Here is a 22,438-nt window from a genome sequence, read left to right on the forward strand (position 1 = left end):
TATATTGATTATTCATTTTACTTATGTACTTATGTACATATATATTTATTTATTTATCTTTTACATATTTAACTTATTTATTATCTATATTTATTTAATCATTAATTTGATTTAATTTACTTTTACACATACATTATATTTTATTTATATTAATATTATATTATTATTTATTTATTTGTAAGATGTAGAAATAGTTTTGTTTCATAACGTCTATTAAAATGTCTTTACTTCTTTATTTCAGCGGCGGACGCCACAGAAAAGCAATTGTGGATGATGCAGATTCAGGCCTGCACACGACGACACTCCGACAGCAGCACAAAGGTGACTGAAAACACACACACACACACACACACACACACACACACACTGCAAGTTGCTGTAAACTTTATTTCAGTATGATGACCTATTTCCAGCAGAAACTGAATATTGAGTAGGAGACTTGGTTTAATTTTTATGCCCCGCCTCTCCTCATTCACTTACAGCAAACGAATGGTTGAAGGGGCGTGGCTAAGCATATCTCAGCCAATAGTTCTAGCTCGTCTAGTGATTTGTGCTTAAGCGCCACCAAGTGGTGTTTTACTGTAACTTCTGCAGCAAAAGCACCAATCTCATCGGTCGAACAATTTATTAAGCAGGAAAAACAAACAAACCTGATGCATTTTATAAAAAACACTGATGTTTTACGCATTGATGTGCACGCTCACATTCGCACCCTTTGTTTAGTCACGAAATCCTGGTGTGTTGTATAGAGAACTATATTTAATGATAATAGTTAATAGGTTCTCGTTTAAGATCTTCCATGTTCTCAGGTGTGTGTTTCCAGCGTTTCGCTGTATTGAATCTGTTGTCGTTCACAGATGCGGAAACTGAAGGATTGCGATGATCTCCTGAGTGTGGACCGAACGCAGAACTCTCTAGACACACAGGTACACAACAACACGCTCCAACAACACTTCTGCTCTCATTCTAGATAGTTTTTATCTAGATTTAGCGATTCATATTTTACGGTTTTAACTAGGGAAGCATAATACATTGGCAGCCATATTGGTATTGGCTGATAAATAATACTTTTGATTAATTAATTTAGTTTTATTAATTGTGGTAAAATGGTGCACCACAAATGTAATGTAAAAACTTTTCTTTTAAAAAATTTAAATAAAAGATACTTTTGATGTAACCTGCAACACAGTGGCTCAGTCGTTAGCACTGTGTCTTCACAGCAAGATCACTGGTTCGAGTCCCGGCTGGGTCAGTTGGTGTTTCTGTCCAGTTGCCATTCGACCAACCCTAGCAATAACTCAAAACACGCTAGCAACACCCTAACAACCACTCACATCGTAGCAAACAACCAAAATAAAAGTGAAATAGCACCAAAATCAGTCTAACAACACCCTAACAACCATTCACACTACCATAGCAACCACTCAAAACATACTACAAACACCTTAGCAACCCTTCACATCATAGCAAACACCCAAAATAAAAGTAAAAAAAAGCACCTAAATCAGTCTAGCAACACCCTAACAACCATCCACACAACCCTAGCAACCACTCAAAACATACGATCAACACCCTAGCAACCACTCACATCATAGCAAACACCCAAAATAACAGTGAAAAACACCCAAATCATTTTTGCAACACCCTAACAACCATCAACACTACCCTAGTAACCACTCAAAACATCCTAGCAACAGCCTTGCAACCACTCACATCATAGCAAACACCCAAAATAAAAGTGAAAAAGCACCTAAATCAGTCTAGCAACAACCTAACAACCATTCACACTACCATAGCAACCACTCAAAACATATTACCAACACCCTAGCAACCACTCACATCATAGCAAACATCCAAAATAAAAGTGAAAAAGCACCTAAATCAGTCTAGCAACACCCTAACAACCATCCACACTACCATAGCAACCTCTCAAAACATACGACCAACACCCTAGCAACCACTCACATCATAGCAAACACCCAAAATAACAGTGAAAAACACCCAAATCATTCTTGCAACACCCTAACAACCATCTACACTACCCTAGCAACCACTCAAAACATCCTAGCAACACCCTAGCAACCACTCACATCGTAGAAAACACCAAAAATAACAGAGCAACTCCATAAAACACAGAAATCATTCTACCAACACCCTAAAAACCATTCGACCAACCCTAGCAACAACTCAAAACACGCTAGCAACATCCTAACAACCACTCACATCGTAGCAAACACCCAAAATAAAAGTGAAAAAGCAACTAAATCAGTCTAGCAACACCCTAACAACCATCCACACTACCCTAGCAACCACTCAAAACATCCTAGCAACACCCTAGCAACCACTCACATCATAGCAAACATGAAGATGTATATACAGAGTTCAGTGGCTAATCAGCCGGAATCAGCTGAGGTGAAGCGACCAGCGGGACCTAGCTGTCACTCAAGTGGACACGCTACTTGTGTGTGTGTGTGTGTGTGTGTGTGTTTGTGTTTTAGGGTTCATCGGGCCGGACGCGGAGCTTCTCTCTTCTTCCTCACCTTCCTCCGTCTTCCTCTCCATCGTCTCAGAGAAATCTTCCTCCTCATCATCTTCCTCATCACGGGCCTTCCAGCAACATCGTCACCATCACACATCACAAATCACCTGCTGCTGCCCGCCGTGCCAAAGACCAGTACCCAGAGCGCCTGCTGGAGGTCAAAGAGGTCAGACACGCACACATACAACATACATGTGAACACACACACACACTGCATGGTCATAATGAGCACACACACAACAAATAATATACACACACACATAGGTGGTGCGCACACACACACATAATGTGTACACTCAAAGATGGTGCACACACACACACACTCACATACTGTACACACACACATACTGCAGATGCACAGACATATTGCGCACACACACATACTCATACTAAACATGCATAATGTACACACACACATATAATGCACACACATACTAAACACACACTACACATAAATAATGCACAAACATGCACACAATGTGCACACACACACACACACACACACACGGTGTACATGCACACACATAGATGGCACACACACTACACACATATAATGCACACACACACATACTACACACTTATAATGCACACACACTACACACATATAATGCACACACACACACGCATACTACACACATATAATGCACACACACACACACACACACATACTACACACTTATAATGCACACACACACACACACACACACACTACACACATATAATACACACACACACACACACACACACACACACACACACACACACACACACACATACTACACACATATAATGCACACACACACACACACATACTACACACTTATAATACACACACACACACACACACACACACACACTACACACATATAATACACACACACACACACACACACACACACACACACACATACTACACACATATAATGCACACACACACACATACTACACACTTATAATACACACACACACACACACACACACACACACACACACGCATACTACACACATATAATGCACACACACACACACACACTACACACATAATGCACACATACACACGCATACTACACACATATAATGCACACACACACACACACACACATACTACACACTTATAATGCACACACACACACACACACTACACACATATAATACACACACACACACACACACACACACACACACACACATACTACACACATATAATGCACACACACACACACACATACTACACACTTATAATACACACACACACACACACACACACACACACACACACACGCATACTACACACATATAATGCACACACACACACACACACTACACACATAATGCACACATACACACACGCATACTACACACATATAATGCACACACACACACACACACACACACACACACACATATATATACTACACACATATAATGCACACAGACACATACTACTCACACACACACATACAGAATGTGTACACACAAATAGAGGTGGCACAAACACACACACACACACACACACACAGGGTCTGAACGACAGCGCTGAAGCTTCATCTGAAGTCTGCTCCGGTGATCATGTGACAGACGAGGTAATAATGTTTCAGCTGACGCAAGACTTTAATTCTCTAACGATGTTCTGGCACAGAAATAAAAGCCCACAGATCAAACTGACACACTTCAGACGAGGAGACACACACTCACACACACACTCACACACTCACGCTCAAGAATAGAGAAGCTGCAGAGCACAGCAGAACACATTGACATTCATGCATTCGCCAAACACTGAGAGCAGATTTCTTCAACACATTTCTGAACATAAGCGTTTTAATAACTCATCTCTAGTCACAGATTTCTTTTCTCTTTGCCATGATAACAGCACATAATATTAGACTAGATATTCTTCAAGATACTGGGGGAAATCTGAAATCCCAGTGGAAACCCATGCCAACACGGGGAGAACATGCAAACTCCACACAGAAACAGCAACTGACCCAGCCGAGCCTTGAACCAGCGATCTTCTTGCTGTGAGGCCACAGTGCTAACCACTGAGCCACCACGCCGCTTTACTAGAGCTAAATAACTTATTTACTAATTTAATAATTTTGCTTTCAACTAAATCACAAAATATTGAAAATTATTAATTTATGGGTGTATATATACTCACCGGCCACTTTATTAGGTACACCTGTCCAACGGCTCAATAGCGCAAATGTCTAATCAGCCAATCACATGGCGGCAGCTCACTGCATTTAGCCATGTAGACATGGTCAAGAGGAAATCTCCAGTGAGCGGCAGTTCTGTGGGCGCAAATGCCTTGTTGATGGTCAGAGGAGAATGGCCAGACTGGCTCCAGCTGATAGAAAGGCAACAGTAACTCAAATAAGCACTCGTTACAACCGAGCTCTGCAGAAGAGCATCTCTGAACACACAACACGTCCAACCTTGAGGCGGATGGGCTACAGCAGCAGAAGAGCACACCGGGTGCCGCTCCTGTCAGCTAAGAACAGGAAACTGAGGCTACAATTCACACAGACTCACCAAAACTGGACAATAGAAGATTGGAGAAACGTTGCTGCTCTGATGAGTCTCCATTTCTGCTGCACATTCGGATGCTCGGCTCACAATTTGGCCTCAACAACATGAAAGCATGGATCATCCTGCCTTGTATCAGCGGTTCAGGCTGGTGGTGGTGGTGTAATGGTGTGGGGGAGATTTTCTTTGGGTCCATTAGTACCAATTGAGCATCAACGCCACAGCCTACCTGAGTATTGCTGCTGACCATGTCCATCCCTTTATGAGCACAGTGTCTCCATCTTCTGATGGCAGCAGGATAACGCAGCATGTCATAAAGCTCAATCATCTCAGACTGGTTTCTTGAACATGACGATGAGTTCACTGTACTCAAATGGCCTCCACAGTCACCAGAGCTCAATCCAATAGAGCAGCTTTGGGATGTGGTGGAACGGGAGATTGGCATCATGGATGTGCAGCCGACAAATCTGCAGCAACTGTGTGATGCTATCATGACAATATGGAGCAAAATCTCTTGAGGAATATTTCCAGTAGCTTGTTGAATCTACGCCATGAAGGATTAAGGCAGATCTGAAGGCAAAAGGGCTCCAACCGGTACTAGTAAGGTGTACCTAATAAAGTGACCGATGAGTGTGTAAGCTAGTGTTCCAAAACAGTGAAAAAATACACATTTAGAAGATATAAAAACAATATAAACACATAAAGCTTGTAGTTTATCTCCTCCGCCTAAACGGCGGATTAACGTTTTTATTGACGTCACCTCATACTTCAGTTTCTCTCAAATCTTCTGACCAATCAAATGCTTTCTAGTGTCTGACAAGCCCCGCCCCCTTCAAGACACTTCACATTTGATGCACTTGAGCTCAACCACTTACTAGCAAAGCAGCGATAAAACAAAACCCTATTGGTAGTTTTTAAAAAGGGGAGGAGCTACGCCAAGTCCCGCCCTCTCTTCATGTTTTGGTTGAGATTACGTCAGACATCGAATATAAAATGCACATTTCAAATCTGCTAATGATCTCGTGTTAATGGTGTGTTTTGTGCAGGTGATGAGCCAGGCGGAAGGCCAGCAGAAGAGTCTGGTGCAGTCTATCGAGTGTCTGCCGACGCGAGGGTCCGTCTCCTGTCTGGATCAGGACCTGCTACTCCTAAAGGCCACGTCTGCAGCCACGCTAAGCTGCCTCGGAGAATGCCTGACTATATTACAGCAGAGCGCCGGACACAACAACAACAGCAGCAGCAGCGCTCCAGCCGCTCACAACCGCGGTGAGTCCAATGCGGACAGCCAGCAGAGCGACGCGGCCAAAGATCAGGGCTCAGAGCTCGACTGCGGCCCCTGCCCCTACCTCACGGGGCCCATGCAGATTAACGTGTGCAATAAATGCTGTTGAAGGGCTGTTCCGCATGCTTGTTCACCGTCTGTGTGAGTTCATCTGTATTTCCGCTCTTGGTTTGTTCATTCAGTTCTGTGCCTGATTGTATCATTTGTATTTGTGCGTTTGGTTTTTGCGTCCCCTTAATGCATGATCAGTGTGAGTGTTTGGGAATCTGCTGTTCAATGCTGGATGAACCACATGCCAAAGAAACACACAGGTGCCTCCAACCCACTGTGGTGGATCTGAGCGTTCAGATCACCCTGATTTGGACTCAGGTGCTCCACGTGCTTTCATTTTTGATTTTATGTTGTCGCATTTTGGTTCATTTTTTTTGGTTTAATGTTGATTCAAGAGCGAACTCTTCGATGCCAATGGACACATTTGAGTCTTTCGGACTTGAGAGCTCAAAGACTGACCTGAATGCTGTATTTTTGATGATTTTTTTCTGAATGCTGTTCTGCAGATCTCAGGTTCTGTTCCTTTTCTTTTGATGAAAAGTGTTTCATTTCAGCCGGTTTAATGCTGTCTTTCTTCAGTTTTGTAAAGTATATTTTCTCTTTTCTCTGAGAGCAAAAAGTGCTTGTTCTTCTCTTGCCTTGACTGCTTCACATTGAGGTGAAAATGGACTGAATCCAAAAGCCGATCGCTCTGAATGTTCCGGAAATGAATGAAATGAAATTAAAAATCCTGAGTTCAGACAACTCCTTCGATCTCTGGCTGAGGTCTGTTGTAGGCTAGCTATATTTATAAAGGGGGTGTGGCTAAGATTGGGTGGAGTCTTGGCAGGGGAAGGGCTGTGAGGGGACTGTAACTATGGATGAGTCGAGTTTTGGCTATGGATGGGTGGGTTCTCAACTGGGCAAGGCTTTATTAGGGGCTTCTTTATTAGGGGCTTTAAGGGGGTGTGGCTTAGAATGGGTTGAATCTTGGCTAGGGCAGAGCTGTGAGTAGGAGTGGCTATGAATGGGTGGAGTCTTGGCTAGGGCAGAGCTGTTAGTGGGAGTGACTATGAATGGGTGGACTCTTGGCTAGGAAAGGGATGTGAGGGGGTTGTAGCTATGGATAGGTAGAGTCTTGGCTAGGATGGGAATGTGGCTAAGAATGGATAGAGTCTTGGCAGGGGAAGGGCTGTGAGGGGATTGTTGCTATGGATGAGTCTTGGCTATGGATGGGTGGGTTCCTAACTGGGCAAGGCTATTTGGAGTCTTTATTAGGGGCTTTAAGGGGGTGTGGCTTAGAATGGGTGGAGTCTTGGCTAGGGCAGGTCTGTGAGGAAGTGTGTCTAAGAATGGGTGAAGTCTTGGCTAGGGGAGGGCAGTAAGGGTGTTGTACCTATGAATAGGTAGAGTCTTGGCAAGGATGGGGCTGTGGCTAAGAATTGGTGGAGCCTTGGCTAGGGCAGAGCTGTGAGTGGGAGTGGCTAAGAATGGGTGGAGTCTTGGCTAGGGCAGGACTGTGAGTGGGAGTGGCTATGAATGGGTGGAGTCTTGGCTAGGGAAGGGATGTGAGGGGGTTGTAGCTATGGATAGGTGGAGTCTTGGCAAGGATGGGGCTGTGGCTAAGAATTGGTGGAGCCTTGGCTAGGGCAGAGCTGTGAGTGGGAGTGGCTAAGAATGGGTGGAGTCTTGGCTAGGGCAGGACTGTGAGTGGGAGTGGCTATGAATGGGTGGAGTCTTGGCTAGGGAAGGGATGTGAGGGGGTTGTAGCTATGGATAGGTGGAGTCTTGGCTAGGATGGGGCTGTGGCTAAGAATGGGTGGAGCCTTGGCTAGGGCAGAGCTGTGAGTGGGAGTGGCTAAGAATGGGTGGAGTCTTGGCTAGGGCAGGACTGTGAGTGGGAGTGGCTATGAATGGGTGGAGTCTTGGCTAGGGAAGGGATGTGAGGGGGTTGTAGCTATGGATAGGTGGAGTCTTGGCTAGGATGGGGCTGTGGCTAAGAATGGGTAGAGTCTTGGCAGGGGAAGGGCTGTGAGGGGATTGTAGCTATGGATGAGTCGAGTCTTGGCTATGGATGGGTGGGTTCGTAACTGGGCAAGGCTGTTATGAGTTTTTATTAGGGGCTTTAAGGGGGGTGTGGCTAAGAATGGGTGGAGTCTTGGCTAGGGCAGGGCTGTGAGTAAGTGTGTCTAAGAATGGGTGGAGTCTTGGCTAGGGGAGGGCTGTGAGGGTGTTGTAGCTATGAATAGGTAGAGTCTTGGCAAGAATGGGGCTGTGGCTAAGAATGGGTGGAGTCTTGGCTAGGGCAGGGCTGTGAGTGGGAGTGGCTATGAATGGGTAAACTCTTGGCAAGGGCAGGGGTATGAGTAAGTGTGTCTAAGAATGGGTGGAGTCTTGGCAAGGATGGGGCTGTGACTAAGAATGGGTGGAGTCCTGGCTAGGGCAGAGCTGTAAGTGGGAGTGGCTATGAATAGGTAAAGTCTTGGCAAGGGCAGGGGTGTGAGTAAGTGTGTCTAAGAATGGGTGGAGTCTTGGCAAGAATGGGGCTGTGGCTAAGAATGGGTGGAGTCTTGGCTAGGGCAGGGCTGTGAGTGGGAGTGGCTATGAATGGGTAAAGTCTTGGCTCGGGGAGGGCTGTGAATGTGTTGTAGCTATGAATAGTTAAGAGTCTTGGCAAGGATGGGGCTGTGGCTAAGAATGGGTGGAGTCTTGGCTAGGGCAGGACTGTGAGTGGGAGTGGCTATGAATGGGTGGAGTCTTGGCTAGGGAAGGGCTGTGAGGGGGTTGTGGCTAAAGATGGGTCAAAGCTTGGCCAGGAAGGGGCTGTGAGTGGGTGTGGCTAAGAATGGGTGGAGTCTTGGCTAGGGTAGGGCTGTGAGGGGATTGTATCTATAGATGGGTGGAGTCTAAATAATTATTTTATTATACAAAATTTAAGTTGAGATTTGGAAATTTCCTTTGATTCAACTAAAATTTAGGCAGAAAGAATTTGTTTTACAGTTAACAGTTATTGAGGGGGTAAGTTGAGATGACTAATACAGTTTATTTAAATCAACAAAAACATTTTAGGCCTCAATTTTTTTTTTTTTTTTTTTGCATGTGCAAATGGTGTCATGAGTGGGCGAAGCCATGATGAGCTCTGAGTGTATTATGATTAGAGTGGGTGTGGCTCTATTAAATGGCGGGCGGAGGATCTAATAGTGGTGAAGCTGTGAGTGGATGGTGTTGAGAGTGGGTGTGGCTCTAGTATGGGGGCGGGGCTGTGAATGGTTGGTTCTCTGACATGGGCTGCAGTTCCTAAGAGGGAAACGCCAATCAGGTAAATACACACTCAGTGTTTGGTTTGGTTTTGTTGCATGATCTGTTTGTTTTTCATCACGATGATCAATCAGAACTCTCATCATGTGGTTCTGTTCTGATCTGCGCATGAGTGTTTCTCTGCATGGTTTGATTTCTACTACAGCTGTCTTGAGAACTTACTGTTATTCATTCAAAGTGATGCTGGATGTTGTCGAATGTTGAGCTGATGTGGTGAGTTTTGCTCTGTATATTTTCTGCATATGTAACTGTTAGCTATTTAAGCTGGGGAAGATGTTAGTTAATCCATATAGTCTCTTGGTTAAAGTGTTAAATGCTGTAAATAGTCACCATAAGAGATTGATGTCAGTTTTCAGAGTTTCTGATGAGCCTATTTAGCCTTTATCTCATGCACGCTTACGCATAGAAAAATTCTAATTTATAAATGTTTTTTTGCTAACATTTATAAAGGGTCAGTTCATTTTAAAAGAATCTTTAGTGAGGTTTTTTATTCATAGTATATATAATAAAACATGTACATTAGTGCAGTGTATTTAAAAAAAAACTATTAACTAATATTGTTTTCATTAACTGCTAAAGTAGTAGTGCACAAATTTTTTTGTATTATCCCTAGACCTAAAGTCATATCTACCTAAACATGAATGATCTACAGCTTTCAGGGCCACATTATGTGTCCTTCCTCTTTTTTTAATGCAAAACGTCACAGATCTACATCTCAGTCCTGTGATAGGTTGTACATGGCTGAAAGTAATGGATAAACGTGACATCTGCTGATCAGAAATATTATGAGAACAGATGCCAAGTTCATCCAGACCTGATGATGCATTGATCATGCGAATTTATGCGATGAAACCGATTTAGTCTCTGCATCTGAACAAGAGCTTAAAAACAAGACCCTTTCAAAACACACTGAACTGCTGCCAGACTCTCAGTGTCCAATGCAGCCATCATTGTTATTTTTATTAATGTAAATATCTGCAAAGTACTTCCAATGGAGGTTATAGCAGCATGTGCTGTTTGTATTGAAAGGTGCCCCCCACCCACATGAAGAAATACTATAGTCATTTAAAATAAATACTACAGTGTTTTTGATCCGTACTAAACTGTATTACACTGTATGTATTATAGTATTTACAACAATTTGTTAATTTGTGATCTAGTATACCGTACTTACTACATCTGTCATCAAGATCATCTGTAATAAGTACTGTTGAATACTTTAGTTTTTACTACAGTAAACTGTGATGTAGTATAATTGCACCCTACAGTCATAGAAAACTACAGTATTGGGTCATTTGTTTATATTACTGTAGTTGTTGCGTTACCATAGCAACTATAGAATCACCACAACAGATTAATTCGAAAACGTTACTATAGTTGTTGTGTTACCATAGCAACTATAAAATCACCACAACAGATTAATTCGAAAATGTTTCTATAGCTGTTGTGTTACCATAGCAACTGTAGAATCACCACAACAGATTAATTCGAAAACGTTACTATAGCTGTTGTGTTACCATAGCAACTGTAGAATCACCTCAATAGATTAATTCAAGTACTTTACTATAGTTGTGTTACCATAGCAACTATAAAATCACCACAACCAGATTAATTCGAAAACGTTACTATAGCTGTTGTGTTATCATAGCAACTGTAGAATCACCACAATAGATTAATTCGAAAACGTTACTATAGCTGTTGTGTTACCATAGCAACTGTAGAATCACCACAACAGATTAATTCGAAAACGTTATAGCTGTTGTGTTACCATAGCAACTATAGAATCACCACAACAGATTAATTCGAAAACGTTACTATAGCTGTTGTGTTACCATAGCAACTGTAGAATCACCACAACAGATTAATTCAAGTACTTTACTATAGTTGTGTTACCATAGCAACTATAAAATCACCACAACCAGATTAATTCGAAAACGTTACTATAGCTGTTGTGTTACCATAGCAACTGTAGAATCACCACAATAGATTAATTCGAAAACGTTACTATAGCTGTTGTGTTACTATAGCAACTGTAGAATCACCACAACAGATTAATTCGAAAACGTTACTATAGCTGTTGTGTTACCATAGCAACTGTAGAATCACCACAACAGATTAATTCAAAAACGTTACTATAGCTGTTGTGTTACCATAGCAACTGTAGAATCACCACAATAGATTAATTCGAAAACGTTACTATAGCTGTTGTGTTACCATAGCAACTGTAGAATCACCACAATAGATTAATTCAAAAACGTTACTATAGCTGTTGTGTTACCATAGCAACTGTAGAATCACCACAATAGATAAATTCAAGTACTTTACTATAGTTGTTGCGTTACCGTAGCAACTATAAAATCAGCACAACAAATGAAATCATGTGTTACTGTAGTATAGTTCAAAAACACTATAGTATTTACTGTAAATGACTACAGCATTTTATCATGTGAATCTGCTGAAAATATTGTCGAAACCAGCCTGATGTGTTTTGGCTGATTGTTTTCCTCTACACTTGTGTTGTATTTGTGTATCAGGCTGGTCTCCGCTGTGTTTTCAGCAGGAGGATCAGCGCTGATGATGGACTGATTGATCTGATTTTGAGCTTGACGTCATGTGTGACTGCTGACCGCTGCTCATGTGCTCTTCATTCCCGCAGATAATGTTCCTGTATGGACCGTCCCGAAGTCGCCTTCAGGAGAGCGTCTGAGGAACGGCGGCGCTGCAAACCTGTGCTCCACAGAGCCCTCGCCCACCTTCAGGAAGAAAAGCCTGCTGCAGAACACTGAGGTAAAGCCATGACTATTCACATTAAAAATGAGTAAAAGTTTGTGGAGTAGAAGTGTTCGGTGCTTATTAAGGTTGCTTTTATTTTAATTTAGAGTAGAATGTAATTACAAAGGTTATTTATTGTCATTATTTAATGTCACAGTGGCGTAGTGGGTAGCGTGATCGCCTCACAGCAAGAAGGTCACTGGTTCGAGCCCCAGCTGGGTCAGTTGTTGTGTGGAGTTTGCATGTTCTCTCCATGTTGGCGTGGGTTTCCTCCGGGTGCTCCGGTTTCCCCCACAGTCCAAACACATGCGCTATAGGGGAATTGATTAACTAAATTGGCCGTAGTGTATGAGTGTGTGTTTGAATGAGTGTCTATAGGTGTTTTCCAGTACTGGGTTGCAGCTGGAAGAGCATCCAATGTGTAAAACATATACTGGAATAGTTGGTGGTTCATTCCGCTGTGATGACCCCTGATAAATAAGGGACTAAGCTGAAGGAATGAATACATTTTTTTTTCTTATTTTATTACATCATATATTACTGTAGTTGTTGTGTTACCATAGCAACTACAGAATGACCACAACAGATTAATTCATGTACTTTACTATAGTTATTGTTACCATAGAAACTGTAGAATCACCAAAACAGATTAATTTAAATTATTTACTGTAGCTGTTGTGTTACCATAGCAACTATAGAATCACCTCAACAGATTAATTCAAGTACTTTACTATAGCTGTTGTTACCATAGCAACTGTAGAATCACCACAACAGATTAATTTAGTTACTTTACTATAGTTGTTGTTACCATAGCAACTATAGAATCACCACAACAGATTAATTCAAGTACTTTACTATAGCTGTTGTTACCATAGCAACTGTAGAATCACCACAACAGATTAATTTAGTTACTTTACTATAGTTGTTGTTACCATAGCAACTGTAGAATCACCTCAACAGATTAATTCAAGTACTTTACTATAGCTGTTGTTACCATAGCAACTATAGAATCACCACAACAGATTAATTCAAATTATGTACTGTAGTTGTTGTTACCATAGCAACTATATTTTCAATATATTTGATTAAATGTGTATTTTGTAATTGATGCATTTGTCTCAGAGCGTGTATATGATATGTGTGTTTGGCTGCAGGATGGGATGGAGCTGATTTCTCCTGATGAGGAGGTGCTGGATTCAGACGATAACACTGAGGAGGATCTGGGAGTTCTGGAGGAGGAGCGGAGCGTCATTCTGCATCTGCTGTCTCAGCTCAAACTGGGCATGGACCTCACACGGGTGAGGATCACAACATAAACAACATCAATAATTGACCAATGCTGCAGCTTTTTCACAACTGTAGAGTGTATTATACTACAATACACCACTGTTTACTGTAGTAAACACTAAAGTGTCATTGGTGTCTGAAGTGTCTCTATGAAAGGTGAAGGCCTCTAGATTTAGCTTATTTGAGCACAATAAAATCTGATCATGCCTTGATTATTAATGATTTCATTAGGACAGTGCGGTCTGACTCTGCTCAGACTAAAGTCTCATCACTGAACAGAAATAATGTCCAGTATAGAATATAAAGTCCTGCTGCAGTGGAGACAGAATGAATATTGTGTCTGACTCCATCATGAGCTTGGAGGACTGCATCCATACATTTCTGACACGACTCAAACCACTGATTAATAAAGTCATCTGGCAAAGAAAGCCTTCATGCAGGACTCCCAGAGTTCATCAAGAGTCTTTGTGTTCATCTTCAACCCCTCCTCCTTCATCTTACCCCAGACATGCTTAATAATGTTGATGTCTGGTGACTGGGATGGCCAAGCTTGACCTTCTCCGCTTTCAAGAGCTTTTTTTTATATTGTATTTATTTTTTCCTTTTTCAAAACAATAAAAAAAACAAAAAATAAAAAATCAATAAAAAAAAAACAAACAGACATTTTTAAAGGAACATGGAAACAAAAAAGACACAATAAAAGTGTCAAAGGTCACCGAATACAATCTTATTGACATTCATATTTATTGTTGATAATATGTTGCTATATCAAATTTTATTAAGGGTTACATGTTAAAGATTAACAGCCTCCAAACATATATAAAGTAAAAGCACCACAATGAAATGAAAACAGTACATTTCTTCTCAACCATTTACCCCAGGATGCAGACATTTTATAGGCTTGTTGTCTCAAGGGAAATGTCAGGACTTCCACCTCTTTAATAATATCATACCACTCGCCTACAGATGGAGGATCTTCCTTGAGCCATTTCTTTGTAATTGCCTTTTTGCTACATTTACATTTAGTCATTTAGCAGACGCTTTTATCCAAGGCGACTTACAAATGAGGACAAGGAAGCAACTTACACAACTATAAGAGCAACAATGAAGAAGTGCTGTAGGCAAGTTTCAGGTGTGTAAAGTGTAAGAAGCAAAACATTAGTCATTTTTTTTAATGTAGTTAGTGTGATATTCAGAGAGGCAATTGCAGATTAGGAAGGGAAGTGGAGACTAAATAGTTGAGTTTTTAGTGGTTTCTTGAAGACAGCGAGTGACTCTGCCGTTCTGATGCAGTTAGGGAGTTCATTCCACCAACTGGGCAGATTGAACGCGAGAGTTCAGGAAAGTGATTTCTTCCCTCTTTGGGATGGAACCACAAGGCGACGTTCATTCACAGAATGCAAGTTTCTGGAGGGCACATAGATCTGCTGAAGTGAGAGCAGATAAGAAGGAGCAAAGCCAGAAGTCGCTTTGTAAGCAAACATCAGAGCTTTGAATTTGATGCGAGCAGCAACTGGCAGCCAGTGCAAAGGGATGAGCAGCGGAGTGACATGTGCTCTTTTAGGTTCATTAAAGACCACTCGTACTGCTGCGTTCTGAAGCAGCTGAAGAGGTTTGATAGAGTTAGCTGGGAGCCCGGCTAGTAGAGAGTTGCAATAGTCCAGTCTGGAGAGAACAAGAGCTTGAACAAGGAGTTGAGCTGCATGTTCAGATAGGAAGGGTCGGACCTTTCTGATATTATAGAGTGCAAATCTGCAAGATCGAGCAGTTCTAGAAATGTGGTCAGAGAAGTTTAGCTGGTCATCAGTCATTACTCAAAGGCTAGTTATTAGTAGTGTGTTAAGAAGATGTCCACTTATCAGTACATTTTGGGATAAGGTATTTCAAACGATCTCAGGATTGTGTGAGGTGTTTATTCCTAAATATCCCAATATCTGTTTATTGAGTGATGATTATGACCTAAACTTAAACACTTTCCAACGCAGAATATTTCACACTGCACTAACTACAGCCAAGATGGTTGTAAGTACATTTAGACTTGTACTTAATAATATTGCTCTGTTAAATCGTTCTACAGCAAGAATTAACAGAGCTAATCCCCAAACCGTCAAAGCATGGTCTGAATTTATTAAGAAAATGTATTATATAATAACTAGATAAACTAAAGCATACTGAAAGATAAATAATATTAGATTAGAAGTGTATAAAGCTCACTTCTCACCCCAGAGTTTTTCTGTTCCTGTGTATTTTATTATTTTTATTTTATTATTATTTTTTTATATGTATTTTCATTTAATGCAAAAAGAATTGTCCCTCTCCTGTGGTTTGTAATGTAATGGGCAGCACAGATGTCTTGACACCTCAGGCTGTTGATGTTGCAGATCTCTCGCACGCCCCCATACTGAATGACCCCCAAACCATGACTTCTCCTTCACCAAGCTTGACTGATTTCTCTGAGAATCTTGCTCGATGTGGGTTCCAGTAGGTCTTCTGCAGTATTGGTGATGAGTGGGATGCAGATCAGCAGATGATTCATCTGAAATATCCACCTTCTGACACTTTTACACACGATCAACTAGAAGACCAGTTATTATGTGTTGCTCTGAAGACTTTGGTCAAGTAGTCTATAGTATCTTCAAGTGTGTTTGCTTTTTAAAGTTATTTTAACTGTGTGTGTTTTGCGCAGGTTGTTCTTCCCACATTCATCCTGGAGAAGCGTTCACTGCTGGAGATGTATGCGAACTTTATGGCTCACCCGGATCTGTTTCTGTCCATCTCTGCTGGCGTCACGGCGGAGGAGCGGATGGTGCGCTTCGTGGAGTATTACATGACCGCCTTCCATGAAGGACGCAAAGGAGCCGTCGCCAAAAAACCCTACAACCCGGTGCTGGGCGAGACCTTCCGCTGCTCATGGGAGGTGCCTCAAGAGAAAGTCCGCCCTCTGAGGACTCCAGGGACTGGGCCCAAGGAGACGGCCAATGAGGAGGGGGTGGGGGCGGAGTCGGAATGTTACAGGGTGCATTTTGTGGCAGAGCAGGTTTCCCATCATCCTCCGGTGTCTGCGTTTTACTGTGAGTGCGCGGAGAGAGGGATGTGCGTAAACACACACGTCTGGACCAAGAGCAAGTTCATGGGCATGTCTGTCGGAGTCTCCATGGTGGGAGAAGGTGGGTGATGCTCACTTTATTCATTCATTCATTTATTTTCCGCTTAATCCCTTTATCAGAGGTCGCCACAGCAGAATGAACCGCTAACTATTCCAGCATATGTTTTACAGTGTTAAACACCCATACACTCTTGCACACACACTCATACACTACGGCCGATTTAGTTAATCAGTTCCCCAATAGCGCATGTGTTTGGACTGTGGGAGCACCCGGTTGTGAAGCTGAATGTGTGTAGTGTTTCCTCCTCAGGTGTGTTGTACCTGCGGGATCACGGCGAGGAGTACGTGTTCACTTTCCCCAGCGCGTTCGCCCGCTCCATCCTCACTGTGCCCTGGGTGGAGCTCGGAGGAAAAGCCACCATCAGCTGCGCCAAGAGCGGATACTCGGCCAGCGTCACCTTCCACACCAAACCCTTCTACGGCGGGAAACTGCACAGGTCAATCAGGCTTCATACATCATGATAATAAACATCACTGTGGAGTATGCATGGGCCGGTATAAGATTCTGATGGTATGATAACCGTGGATAACAATCTGATTTCACTGTATCATGATTACTGCTCTGAAAAAAGCTCTCTTTAAATGTCTGGGTAAAAACCGACAACCTATTTAACGTTGAACACAACACTGCAATGTTCACGTCCTGAGCGTGCTTGGATATCGGTTTATAAGCGAATTGTTTTTCAATTGTTTGCTGCTATTCTAACTTAAGAGATCTTGTCTTGTTTCTAGTCGAAATATCAATTTTTTTTCAAATCAAGAAGCTTTTTCTAGACAAATATTGAAGCAATGGTGATTCTTTAGTTGCTATGGTAACAACTACTATAGTAAATAATTTGAATTAATCTGTTTTGGTGATTCTATAGTTGCTATGGTAACAACAACTATAGTAAAGTACGCAAATTAATCTGTTTTGGTGATTCTATAGTTGCTATGGTAACAACTACTATAGAAAAGTACATTAATTAATCTGTTGTGGTGATTCTGTAGTTGCTATGGTAACAACTACTATAGTAAAATACTTGAATTAATCTGCTGTGGTGTTTCTACAGTTGCTATGGTAACAACAACTATAGTAAAGTACATTAATTAATCTGTTGTGGTGATTCTACAGTTGCTATTTTAACAACAACTATATTAAAATACTTAAATGAATCTGTTTTGGTGATTCTACAGTTGCTATGGTAACAACAACTGTAGCAAAGTACATGAATTAATCTGTTGTGGTGATTCTACAGTTGCTATGGTAACAACAACTGTAGCAAAGTACATGAATTAATCTGTTGTGGTGATTCTACAGTTGCTATGGTAACAACAACTATAGTAAAGTACGTGAATGAATCTGTAGTGGTGATTCTGTAGTTGCTATGGTAACAAAAACTAGTAAAATACTTGAATCAATCTGTTTTGGTGATTCCACAGTTGCTATGGTAGCAACAACTATAGTAAAATTCGTGAATTAATCAGTTGTGGTGATTCTACAGTTGCTATGGTAACAACAACTATAGTAAAGTACGTGAATTAATCTGTTGTGGTGATTCTACAGTTGCTATGGTAAATATTGATAAAGAGAAGCTCAGAGATTGCAACAAAAAAAGTCAGGGTTTCTTCAAGATTATATTGGTAACAGTGAAGTCACGGTCCAGCGCTGATGCTTATATCAAAGATAACACTCTGAAATGATGGTGGTGAATGCGTGTTTCAGGGTGAGCGCAGAAGTGAAGCAGAACTCCAGCGGGACGGTGGTGTGTAAAGCTCAGGGCGAGTGGAACGGGACGCTGGAGTTCACATACAGCAGCGGAGAAACCAAAGTCATCGACACTACAAAACTGCCCGTCATCAGGAAGAGGATTCGGCCAGTGGAGAAACAGAGCCGCAGAGAGTCCAGGTGAGACTCGCAGACACACACTGCTCTTATCTGATCACAGATACTGTAAAATATTAATACATTTTACAATAGACGATGTTTAGGTGAATATATCACAATGTTTAATTTCTTAAATTGATTCAAAGCTTATTTGAAAATTGTTTATTTTAACATTTTTAAACATCATAACTTCAGAAAACAGATTTTCAACTATTCCAGCATATGTTTTACACAGCAGATGCCCTTCCAGCTGCAACCCAGTAATGGGAAACACCCATCCACACTCATCCCCACACACTCATACACTAAGGCCAGTGTAGTTAATCAGTTCCCCTATAGCGCATGTGTTTGGACTGTGGGGGAAACTGGAGCACCCAGAGGAAACCCACACCATCACAGGGAGAACATGCAAACTCCACACAGAAATGCCAACTGAGCCAGCCGGGACTTGAACCAGCGAAGTTCTTGCTGTGGCAACACAGTGCTGACCATTGAGCACACAGCAGTAAATCACTGTAATAAATGACATTTCACATTACATTTACGTAAACTGCAGCTTATTCAAATAATATTTAAGAAATTGTTTTGGTTTTTATAATAGTGTAGTATGCTTTCTTAAGCTTTGTAACTTGTCAATCAGTCGTGATATTGCGCTGTTGTGTGTGTTTTGGAGCTCAGGCGTCTCTGGCAGCACGTGACTGAAGCGCTGAAAGAAGGAAACGTGGATCTGGCCACCGAACACAAGCATCTGCTGGAGGAGGACCAGCGCTCGGAGGAGAAACAGAGAGCTGCCGACAACATGCCCTGGAAACCCAAATACTTCAGCAAAGAGGTGAACAAAAACATACTACTGCAACAGACCCACATGAACAAAAATACTATAGTCATGTAGAGTGAGTACTACAGTGTTTTTGAATTATACTCTATATATTGTTGTATTTACAGCATGCTCCAGCGTACTTTCATGAACCTAAAAGAGCACATGTCACTCATCCGTTTGCACTGGCTGCCAGTTGCTGCTCGCATCGGGCTTTTCATTTTAATATTGGCAGTCTAGACGCGGAAATGCAGTGAAAATGAAATGTTAAAGTGGCAACTTCACTTTAATTATCAACTTGACAGGGACGATGTGTTGTCAAAGTGAAAATGAAAATTAAATAATGTAATTTTGTTTTCAATTTTGGCAGATATTTTGTGAACAGTATTTTAAAATGAAATTGTTAATCTGATTTTCATTTTCATTTCCAATGTTTATTTGATTTATTTTAGTTTGGCAGGATTTACCTTCCATAATGACTCAGTCTTCCATTCAGAAAGACATTTTTGAATGAATCAGTTGTTTGAACAACTCAATTAAATGAATCATTCAATGACAAAGACGGAGACTCGGCTCCACCTACTGGCAGTTTTAGTTCCAAATCTCATAACATTTTTATTAATAATTTCATTGCAATTACGCCACCTCCTACGCCTTGTTTAACAATTTATAATTAAACAGTAAATTTGTCTAAATGCTAACTTTATTTTTTTCTTTGCCGTTGTGTCAAGAGGACTTTTGTTGGTTTAATCTGGTTGTAAGATGTTGTTCCTGGTATTTTTTCAGTTCATATTAAAAAGCTCATGTAGTTGGGCCACATAAGGTAAACAAAGTTTAAATAAAAAGGTAAATTCATATTTAGTCAGTCAAACAGTTGCTGGTAGTCAAAAACTTACATTGTCAATTAATTAACTGACCTTTTTAATTTCATGATTTTCCTTAAAACGACATGCTTAAGATTGTTAAAGGTTGGTGGTTGTGTATTTATTAATGTATTTAGACCTATTTTGTCATCATTGTGTGTGTAGCTACAGGACACCACCCCCATTCTATCCCCCTTGAAATGTTATTACAATTTGAACGCTGAGTATGTGTATATATATTTTTTATTTTTTTAATTAATTGGAAATGTAATGTCTGTCTGCAGGGTGATGGATGGGTCTACATAAACCCGCTGTGGAAAACACACTGAGATAAATGACAAACTGCCGATCGGACAAACACAGGGACTGAAAACTAACTGGAGCCACATGCTGGACTATAATGAAGCATTCTGATGCATCACTGTACAGAAATCAATATGTGTATAAACACAGACACCTAGAATAGACCTTTTATACACTTGTATAAATTGTATTATTTTTCACGATTATCTTAACCAAGCCTTTGTGGATATTTATTTCACATGTACATGGTATTAATGTGATCTGCCATTTAGATGATTTAACAACGAGATTGTGGACAAGATGTTCATGTTTAAGATTTACATCTTAAAAGCAGCTCATAATTCACCCCAAAAATCAAAAGGAAAAAAGTTTTATTGGATTTAAAAACTATCTATGTGTGTAAAATCAATATATAATGAATAATTACACTTACAAAATATTTTTGCACTGTGAAATCTTAATCAATATTGAATATTTCCCAGCAGAATTATCATTATGCCAGTAAAGTATTTTATTACCATTAGATAATAAATGCCTATTGTATATAAACATAACTTCAAAGTAACACAACAAAGTATAAAGAAATTATGGTTAAATAATAAGGTTTCTTGTTTAGTTTTTTCCACCATGTCATATTTGTTTTCCTCTGACATATTAACAACTATTGAAAGGTTTCAGGTCTTTAAATAAAATGTTATAATAAACCCTAAACCAACACTATATAAAAATACTGGGTTGTCATAACCCAACGTTGGGTCAAATATGGACAAACGTTGGGTTACCCTGTTGAAAAATCCAGCTTAAACCAGCCTAGGCTGGTTGGCTGGTTTTAGCTGGTCGACCAGGCTGGTTTTAGAGGGGTTTTGGCCATTTCCAGGCTGGTTTCCAGCCAATTCCAGCCTGGTCTTAGCTGGTCAGGCTGGAAGATGACCAGCTAAAACCAGCTTGACCAGCCTAGCCAAGCTGGGAGTCCAGCCAAAACCAGCTATATCCACCTTAAACCAGGCTGGTCAAGCTGGTTTTAGCTGGATTTGGCTGGTAACCTGCCTGGAAATGGCCAAAACCCTTCTAAAACCAGCCTGGTCAACCAGCTAAAACCAGCCAACCAGCCTAAGCTGGTTTAAGCTGGATTTTTCAGCAGGGTATTTTTATCAATTAAATCTTAATTAAACTTTTTTTTTTTTAAACAACTTTAACTTTTAACCTACTTTTTTATTACACTTTTATTCTCATTTGACCCAATGTTGGGTTATAACCAGCATTTTTCAATATAATAAGATACATAAGTATTTGGGGGTGAAATATGGCCTGATTTCTGACAGATTTCTCCAGATGATCTGATGTTTTGAGATGAGGAAATGAAGATTAAAGAGATGAAACCCGCTGTGTTTTTATTATCAGGTGAGCTGATGATGGTCTGACTGAGGTAAATGCTAAATAAATGGCCGTCGCTGGTCAATCAATATCCTCTGCCTGAATCACTGCTAATTACTGAAGGCTTCCTGACAGAACTCTATTGTTGGAACTAATTGGCCATTAAATGTGAATTTACTCCAGAGGTTTCACATCGTTCTGCTCCTCAGCAAAGGGTTTCAGGAGCTCATTAAATCCAGAACTTCACTCAGTCCTGTGACTTAATGTTAATGGCGTCGCGACGTCAAGTTG

General features: G+C 40.9%; 1 protein-coding gene across 5 annotated transcripts in view; it reads left to right on the forward strand.

Moving 5' to 3' along the window:
* Positions 1–22,238, forward strand: part of osbpl10a (oxysterol binding protein-like 10a) — a 45,353-nt gene extending 23,115 nt beyond the window's left edge. For 4 of the 5 annotated variants that reach the window (XM_073931337.1, XM_073931338.1, XM_073931341.1 and 1 more), the window contains 11 exons: positions 242–321; positions 858–926; positions 2,499–2,705; positions 6,115–6,334; positions 12,355–12,485; positions 13,625–13,768; positions 16,444–16,924; positions 17,174–17,360; positions 18,629–18,811; positions 19,469–19,622; positions 20,755–22,238. In XM_073931337.1, coding sequence (XP_073787438.1) covers positions 242–321; positions 858–926; positions 2,499–2,705; positions 6,115–6,334; positions 12,355–12,485; positions 13,625–13,768; positions 16,444–16,924; positions 17,174–17,360; positions 18,629–18,811; positions 19,469–19,622; positions 20,755–20,799 — 1,901 coding nt within the window. In that variant the 3' untranslated portion in view covers positions 20,800–22,238. The remainder of the gene's footprint in view (positions 1–241; positions 322–857; positions 927–2,498; positions 2,706–6,114; positions 6,335–12,354; positions 12,486–13,624; positions 13,769–16,443; positions 16,925–17,173; positions 17,361–18,628; positions 18,812–19,468; positions 19,623–20,754) is intronic. The other variant, XR_012394778.1, reaches the window with a different exon arrangement.
* Positions 22,239–22,438: the final 200 nt, after the last annotated feature.

Source organism: Danio rerio, chromosome 19, assembly GCF_049306965.1.
Source record: "Danio rerio strain Tuebingen ecotype United States chromosome 19, GRCz12tu, whole genome shotgun sequence".
Classification (NCBI taxonomy): domain Eukaryota; kingdom Metazoa; phylum Chordata; class Actinopteri; order Cypriniformes; family Danionidae; genus Danio; species Danio rerio.